Source organism: Grampus griseus (genome assembly GCF_964374135.1).
Source record: "Grampus griseus genome assembly, chromosome: Y".
Lineage (NCBI taxonomy): Eukaryota > Metazoa > Chordata > Mammalia > Artiodactyla > Delphinidae > Grampus > Grampus griseus.
The window spans coordinates 850,932-859,233 of NC_139016.1; the positions used below are offsets into that span (position 1 = coordinate 850,932).

Below are 8,302 nucleotides of genomic sequence, written 5' to 3' on the forward strand. Positions count from 1 at the left end.
AACCTTGGGGAAAGCCAGCTCCAGCTCGTCTTCTCTGACCAACCTCACCCTGGGCTGGAGATGGAAGCTCTGCTCTCCGATGAACTCAGCCGGCCTCAGGGCGGTCCTGCTGTGGCCTGCAGCTGGCTTCCCCTCTCCAGCCCCTGCAGCGGACCCGTCTGACCTCTTCAAGGTCACTTGGTGCTGGAAGCTCCACGTGGACCCAGGGGACAGTTCTGTTCTTGGGCGGCTGTGTGTGCGACCGTGAGGCCTCAGACTGGTGATGACCCCACAGGCACAGTCCCGGACCCTGAGAACACCCAGAGCAAGCCCCGGAATACACCCCAGTCCCCCATGACGACGTACCAGGACCCTGGGGCCAGCCTGGGAGAGACGCTCAAAGCAAGTTCTCTCCGTGCTGGAGACATCAGGCTTCCTGCAGATACGGCTGCAAGGGGGGGAAGGATGCTTGCCTGCCTGGGGCTGGGGGTCAGGCACACCTGAGAGGGTGCACGCGCTCACCTTGCAAGGGATTCCCCTGTGAGCCCAGGGCAGGGGTGGCCCACGGGACACACAGCTGCTACCACCCTGGGGGGCTTCTCTGTGGTTAAACCCCAGTGACAGGCCTGGAAGGGCGGGCACTGGGGCAAGGGAACTTCAGGTTAGGAAGCCCCAGGGTCCCCGCATCTGCGTGCTCCCCTCAGCACCCGAGGGCGGCCCCTGGGACAGGCCAGGCCACAGATGGGCAGCCAGGGCCTCCCCCTCCCCAGCTTGAGACCCTGCTGTTTCCTGCTCCCACCCCACGAGGCCGCTCGACTCAGAAACAAAACCAGCGTCCGTGTGTCCTAATTTTATTGTTTCGCAGCAGAACGCCTGACATAGAACATAACTAAATATTCGGCTGTGCAAAAGAGAATAGTGCTTAAGTACAAATGGAGACAAGATTTTCTTAAATAAATACTTAAACACGAGTCGGTCCTACAAGCACCTGGAATCTAGGTCTGGCGGGTAGAGGTGCCTCACCACCTGTGGACCCACGAAGACGTCACGATTACCCTCCCCCCGTAATCAATACATGGACCCAGGGCCGACGGTCACGAGGAGCCCTCTGCGGGGCCGCCCCAGCCCTCCGCGAGGACACTGGAATTTCTCGAAGGTCGATGGTCCGTAACAGGTACTCCTCTATGTGGAGGTGTTGGTCGCTGTGGCGAGTGGGCAGGGCGCCTAGATGACCTTCTTCAGCTCGTCATACAGGACCAGCACGAAGGCGCCGCCCATGCCGCGGAGGACGTTGGACCAGGCGCCCTTAAAAAAGGCTCTGCCGCCCTCGTCCTTGAAGATCTTTCGCCAGCAGTCCAAGGTGCCCCTGTACATGATGTCGGCTGCGGGGAGAGAGCGGGGGTCACGGACAGGATCCCACAGGCGCGAAGCAGGCCCCGGAGAGACACGGTGCCCCAGCTGCCACCACCTGGGTGGCTAGGCGTTTCGACCGCAGGAAAAGGAAGCTCTGGACACCCCCAGTTTGGGTGGGATCGAACACAAACTCGAGCCCCAGCCTCCCTAGGGCCCAGCACACCCGAGGATCAAGAGCAGAGAAGGAGCAGGCACCCGGCCCAGGCCTCCCCCACGAAGCCCAGCTACTTCCCTCTGGGACCAAATGCTGCACCCCCCCCTCCGCCCGGCACGGAGCACCTCACGTGCTGGCTGTGCACCTCCGAAGGGCCGAACGCCAGGCAACTCAGCGATGCCCCACCCCCAGAGCACAGGCGGCCCGGAGCAGGACGGAGACGGTACCTCCTTTGCGCCCCGACTGCATCATCATCCTCCGCCGTACGGTGTCGAAGGGGTAGGAGACCACGCCCGCCACGGCCGTCACCGTCTGCGCGATCATCCAGCTCACCACGATGTGCGTGTTCTTAGGGTCGGGGAGCATGCCTGCGGGGTCACCGTGGGCGTGAGGCCCCCGGGATCTCCACGCGGGGAATCCCAGCACCAGGTGACGCTAGACTGGTCACACTGGGGTCAGCACACCAGCCAGAGATGAGGAAGCCACCTGCAGGCTGGGAGGATGGCCCCAGAGACCAACCCAGTACCCGGCGGCAGGGGCCTCTCTAGAGGGAAACAGACGAGCCTTGGCAAGTGGAAGGTTTCACACCCATTCCACTGCAAAGGTGCCAGCGGGCCTGGGCCCCGACAACCAGGGTAACTTACTTCACAGGGCGTGAAGTGTGCCCTCCCCCAAAATATACTAAAGCCCCAAACCCCAGGACCTCAGAGTGTAACTGTACTAGGAAATAAAAGCTTTTACAGAGATAATTAAAGTAAAAAAAATCAGGTCATCAGGGTGGGTCCAGATCACATAGGACTGGTGTCCTTATAAGAAGAAATTGGGACACAGACACACAAAGGGAACAACCCTGTGAGGACACAGGGAGGAAACAGCCGTCTACAAGCCCAAGAGAGAGGCCTCGGGAGGAACCAGCCCTGCCCACACCTGGATCTCAGATTCCAGCCTCCAGGCCTGGGAGTCCAGACATGCTATTGAAGCCCCCCGCCCAGCACCTGCCCAGTCAGCCCCGAGAGCAGAGCACACTCACCTTTGGCGGTGTCATACACGCCGAAGTACGCGGCCCGGTAGATGATGATGCCCTGCACAGAGACGCTGAAGCCCTGGTACAGCCCCCGGACGCCGTCAGACTTGGTAATCTTCACCAGACAGTCTCCCAGGCCTTTGAACTCCCGCTCCGTGCCGGATTTGCCGACGTCAGCCGCCAGCCGGGTTCTGGCGAAATCCAGGGGGTAGACGAAGCAGAGCGAGGTGGCTCCGGCCGCCCCGCCGGACGCCAGGTTGCCGGCGAAGTACTTCCAGAACTGCGTGTGCTTGTCCACGCCCCCCAGGAAGATCTGCTTATACTTATCCTTAAAGGCGAAGTTGAGGGCTTGCGTGGGGAAGTAGCGGATGACATTGGCCAGGTTGCCCCTCCAGAAGGACAGCACACCCTGCTCCTTGGGGATGCGCACGATGCAGTCCACGATACCCTTGTACTGTTTGTCGGCCGCGATCTGCTTGCTGGCGTGCTGTACCTGGGGGCAGAGACAGGGGTTTTACACGAGGGCCTAAGTCAGACGCCCCCAAGAACCCCCAACGAAAGGTGTCGTCTTCGTAAGATAACATGTGCCTGGGGCCTTTAAACTGGCCAAACGTCCTACCAGAAAAAAAGCATCTTTTGGACACTACGGGTCCCTACAAGTGTTACAAACAACAAACTAGCAACGATGTTTGCATTAGCGCTACATTTCTAACAATCCCGCAACAAAAACAGCTTATTCTGACTCAGAACAGCAAAAGGGAAATAAAAAGGGGAAAAGAACGGAAGTCCAATGAAGGACACGACGACTGCCCTCGTGACCCGCCCAAGGTCACGGCCCTCGCCCCGCGGGGCCCGTCCACGCGGCTGCTCCATGCGCATGCGTTCCCCGAACTGTGCCGCAAGGCCCAGTGCGCACGCGCCCGCGGCCCCATTTCTGCGCAGGCGATAGCGCCCACGTGACGCGCGCCCGGGCAATCCCCGGAAGCCGGCGGCGCGCGGACAAAGCGGCGCAGCCTCCCGCTTCCGGTGCACGCGGCCTGCCCGGCCCGTTGTCCCTGCGCCCCGGACCCTCGCACCTCGCCCGGCGTCCGCGTGTGCGTAGCCGGCTCCCACCTGTAGCAGCAGCTTGACCCGCTCGATCGGGGCCACGGCCGTCTTGGAGATGGCGGCGGCGATGCCTCCGGCCAGGAAGTCCTTGGCGAATGAAATGGCCTGTTCCGTCATGGTGGCGAGGCGGGCAACGCAGCGGGAAGAGAGTGGAGGGAAGGCCCGGAGAGCCGGAGCGTGGGCACCGCTGGTCTGCGCTGCCGCCGCCGGGACCGAAAAGACGGGGTGGCCAGCGCGCAGCCGCTAAGGCGCCCACGCCCCGCCCCGATCCCCCGCGCGCCGAGCCCATTGGCTGCGCCACCGCACAAGCCCCGCCCCTTCCCGCTCGTCTCGCCCCCACGGGCTGCCGGGAGCAGCTTGCGCCCCGCCCCTCGCCCTCGAGCGCCGCGCCCATTGGCTGAGCCGCCGCCGACGTCCCTCCCCTTCCCGCTCGCCGCGCCCGGGGCATGTAGGGAGCCGGGCCCCGCCCATGCGCCTTGCGGGCTGGGGGGCGCGGCGGCCGCCTTGACCTTATGAAGGTCACGCCGGGCCAGGGGGACGCGATAGACGGCGGTTATGTAAGGGGAAGGCCAGGGGTCGCTGAGTCCGACGCCCGATGTTCATCCTGCCCCGGCCCCGGCATCGGACCCTCGGACCCTTGGGGTCGTCCCGGTGATTCCCGAGTCCCGACCGCGACCCCCAGTCTAAGTCCGCTGACCTTTGAGGACCGGCGGCGACCCCGGACTCGTCTTAATGACTCCTGTAGACTCCCGAGTCCCGGCCGCGACCCCAGGGATCACCCCGCGGGAGGAGCGACAGGTCGCGGGGTCAGGGCCGGAGTAGGAGGCCGCTCCGAGCCCCCCAGGCCCGGTTTCTCGAGGGCTTGCCTGTCCCCTGCCCGGTAGGCCCCGGGTCCGCCCGTAGGAGCGCCCCCGGAGGACCCCGCCCTGCCGTGGGGTCCCCCGACCCTGACCCCGAGACTCCGGGTGCACTGGGCGCGCCGGGCACTGGGGGGTCCCGGGGGTCCCTCTCCACCCACCCGGCCGCTTTCCCTGGGCCCTGACCTCCCGGGGCCCAGTGGGCCTCAGACTCGGGTCCCCCTGCCATGCCGCGCGCTGCGACGTGGCGGCTCCAAGAGCGACAGGGGCACATGTGCTGCCCGCACACGCTCACTCACACATGCATCCACGTGCCCATGCCTAGACACGTGCCCACACATGCCCACGCACACCTGCACGCACACCTGCATACACACGCAGACAGGCACATATGTCACCCGCAGGAGCACACCTACCCCCCTCCCCCCCAGGAAGTCTGAGACCTAGGTGTTTTGAAATGCTGTGAACTTTTTATTGAATTATAACTAAATGGCACAAGTCGTAAGTGTATTGTTTTGTGAATTTTCACTAAGTGAGTGCAATGGTGTCTCAGCACCCAGGTCAACAAAGTATCCTTTTCTTGGTGCAAGGATGCGTCCTTTCATTTATTTCGCTCCCTGCCTGTTTCTTCTTTCTCTCTTCCTCTTTTTTCTCTTTGCTCCACCCCCCATATTTTCATGAGGGGCTTTCCTGCATCCCCTCCAGCCGGTGACGCTGGGTGGATGGATGCCAGGGGCGGGCCCACCAGAGCCCAGGGCACCCGGAGCCTGCCATTCGTTTCCCCGGTCCCCGGTGTCCTTGCAGGGCCTTGCTCTGCCCTCTCATGACTTCCGTGGAGAAGCAGGTAAGAGGCGGGACGTGAGGCTGGTGCCGCTGCAGAGGGTGGGGCGGCTCAGGGCAAGCACTGGGCGAGGATTGTGTGTGTGTGTGTGTGTGTGTGTGTGTGTGTGTGTGTGTGTGTGTGTGTGTGTGTGTGTGTGTGTGTGTGTGTGTCGGGGGGGGCTTGATGTTCTGGCGCTTTCTGAGGCTTCACGGGACTGGGGGAAAGAACAGAGCTGGGGGGCCCTGCCCGGCTCCCGCTGGCAGCAACCGCAGGGCTTTGGGGTAGAGGACAGGGCGGCCGTGGGTTCTGGGCAGGGACAGGGTGCTGGCGCCGTCTGGGCACTCCCAGGTGAAGAGAGCATCTCTCCTGTCTGCATTTGTACGCAGGCGCCACCTGTCTGGGCGTGCAGGGAGCCTGTGATGGTTATCACTGCCCGCTGGGCCGACAGGGGCCAAGCAGCCGAAGCTGGTCCTGCAGGCTCCGGCTGTGAGGCCCTGGAAGTAGGCGCTTCTGTTGGAGAGCCTCTCCCGCCCCGGTGGGAGCGGTTAACCTCTGAGCGACCCGCTCCCCTCCCCCAGGCAAGGGACACCCCTCCCTGTGCCCCACCTGCATTCCCAGCGCCCACCCCCCACCCCCCGCGCAGGTCAGCACCTCGCTGTTGGGAGGAATGAATGGCTGTGACCTCTTCCCCATTGCTAACTGGGGTTCAGAACGCGTTTCTCTTTAAAAAGCATCTCATGCGGGCCTTAGACGCAGACCCATCTGTCTAACCAGTGCATATGTGCCTCTGTCGGGGTGGGACTGAGCGGGGGTGACCCACCCCTCGTGCTTCAGGGAGGCTGACCCGGGAGGGCGGCAGGACCACGCACAAGAATACCGTGTACCTGGTGAAGGAGGTAGACTGCGCACCGGGGATTGGAAAGGGAAAAAGGGGGCTGAGAGGTGGGGTTGCGGCGGGGAGAGGAAGGGGTTATGTCCTAGGATCCCCAGGGGCAGGGGTGGGGAGGCCGAGGTATGGCCCCCCGTTCCTCACGCTGCCCCAAAGTCTTACTGCGACCTGGACAGTATTAGAAGCTGGGTATCTGAAAAACGGGTGGCCTAACGAAAGGTAAAGGAGGAGGTGCTTAAAGATGATCGGGTTTCCACTGACGGCTCAGAGTGAGTCACAGAAGGGATGAGGGTGGCATTGGGGGGCGTGGCCTTTAAGTGAACTGGTCTGGTGAGGGGCCGGGGGCTGCTCAGGGAAGGCGCCTGCCTGGTGGAGGGACCCTGCAGGGGGGACCTGGGGGGGACCACACGCTGCTGTCTCGGGTGTCATCCTTATCGTCCCCTATGCCCACTGCCCGTCCACCCCAGACAAGTGGAGAGGACAGAGGTGTCACCCAGTGATGCATTCAGACAGGCCCCGTCTGCAGTGGGCACTCGGACATCTCCTGAGTGAATGGATGAATGAATGAATGTGACCCGGAAGGCGGGGGTCAGGTCCAGGGCAATTCCAACCTAGAAATCCCTGTTGATTTAAAGACACAGGCACGTGCGGGCAGCCACGCCCGTGTGCTGTTTTACGCCAGCTTCCCTAAAAGTCCTGCTTTTGCATGTATTTCTAAGAAATGAAGAGACAGGTTGTGTGGAAGTCACACTTTCTTTTCTCACCTTTTAGTTTCTTATCTTTTTTTCTTACTGCAAACTGTTCCAACACAAGGAGAGGGAGCGGTACAAGGAAGCCATGGGCCCTTCGTTGCTTCCACAAGCGTCATCTGCCCGTTAGTTACTCTTCCAACTGGGCGTGGCCCTCGGGCGCATCCTTGGTTTACGGGAACAGTCGTGGGTCAGAGCCCTGCCTGTAGCAGCCCCCCTGCCCGCAGCCCGCAGGGCTCCCAGTAGCCAGGACTAAGGGGGGGTCGGGTACCACCCCCCTTCCCCCGGCCGAGGCAGGCGCTCTGACACCTCTGGTTACAAGCGCAGTTTCTTCTAGCAAACCCAGTGTCAAGACGGCTGGCTCCCTGCCCGGCCAGAGCACGGGCGTTCCACATGCCCTGTACCCGTCGCTTGGTATTGGGGACCCAGCCCTGCTGCAACACGGTGCCCTTGGCTGACGCAGGGTCACCTGCAGGGATTCACCTCTCCTCCCGGGTAGGAAGCGGGTTGAAGGGAGTGGCCCCCAGTGAACAGGGTCGGCGTCACCCCGGGTCCACCGCGCGGGGGATGTGGCCCTGCCAGCAGCCAAGCACCGCCCTGCCCAGGTGAAGGGACGCGGCGGGCAGAGGGGACCCGGTGGGCGGTCTCCTGCGACCCTAGCTGCAGTTTCACTGAGGCTGCAGGTCCACCCCGGGGCCAGACGGATGGAGGGGCCGTGACCCCTCTCCTTTGTCCCTCTCACTCAGGAGAGCTGCCGGCGCTCCATCGGGATGGCACAGCTCCCTTTATAGCCAGTGTCTCATTTCCTCCCTCCTCTGTCTGTGTCTCACATGGAGACACAATCTGTGATTTTTTAAAACTTGGAGTCCGTCCAAAATTATATACTAGTGTGTGTGTATATATTATACGTTACAAATATATACTTATCCATTTATATATGACATACATAGTTTATATGCTCTAAATATATAAAATATATTCTTTTTATAAGGGATTTTTAAAAAATTATTTATTTTTGGCTGTTGGGTCTCCGTTGCTGAGCGCAGGCTTTCTGTAGTTGCGGCGAGCGGGGGCTACTCTTCATTGCGGTGCACAGGCTTCTCACTGCGGTGGCTTCTCTTGTTGTGGAGCACAGGCTCTAGGTGCATGGGCTTCAGTACTTGTGGCACACGGGCTCAGTGGTTGTGGCTCACAGGCTCAGTGGTTGTGGCTCACGGGCTCTAGAGCGCAGGCTCAGTATCTGCGGCCTACGGGCTTAGTTGCTCCATGGCATGTGGGATCTTCCCGGACCAGGGCTCGAACCCGTG

General features: G+C 61.8%; 1 protein-coding gene across 1 annotated transcript; it reads right to left on the reverse strand.

Annotated features, from left to right (window-relative positions):
* Window positions 1-814: 814 nt before the first annotated feature.
* LOC309817742 (ADP/ATP translocase 3) lies at window positions 815-3,904 on the reverse strand. Its single transcript, XM_082647019.1, has 4 exons — window positions 3,684-3,904; window positions 2,577-3,063; window positions 1,774-1,914; window positions 815-1,361 (listed from the first exon to the last, which is right to left on the reverse strand). The coding sequence occupies exons 1-4, from the start codon at window positions 3,792-3,794 to the stop codon at window positions 1,204-1,206; spliced, it is 897 nt and encodes a 298-aa protein (XP_082503145.1). The 5' UTR covers window positions 3,795-3,904; the 3' UTR covers window positions 815-1,203.
* Between the last annotated feature and the right edge of the window lie 4,398 nt (window positions 3,905-8,302).

Excerpts from the sequence above, each read along its gene's own strand:
- LOC309817742 (XM_082647019.1), bottom strand. The coding sequence starts at position 3,794 with ATGACGGAACAGGCCATTTCATTCGCCAAGGACTTCCTGGCCGGAGGC. Across the intron at positions 1,915-2,576 it reads CGTGTATGACACCGCCAAAG|GCATGCTCCCCGACCCTAAG; the intron begins GTGAGTGTGCTC and ends GTGACCCCGCAG. Across the intron at positions 1,362-1,773 it reads GCAGTCGGGGCGCAAAGGAG|CCGACATCATGTACAGGGGC; the intron begins GTACCGTCTCCG and ends CTCTCCCCGCAG.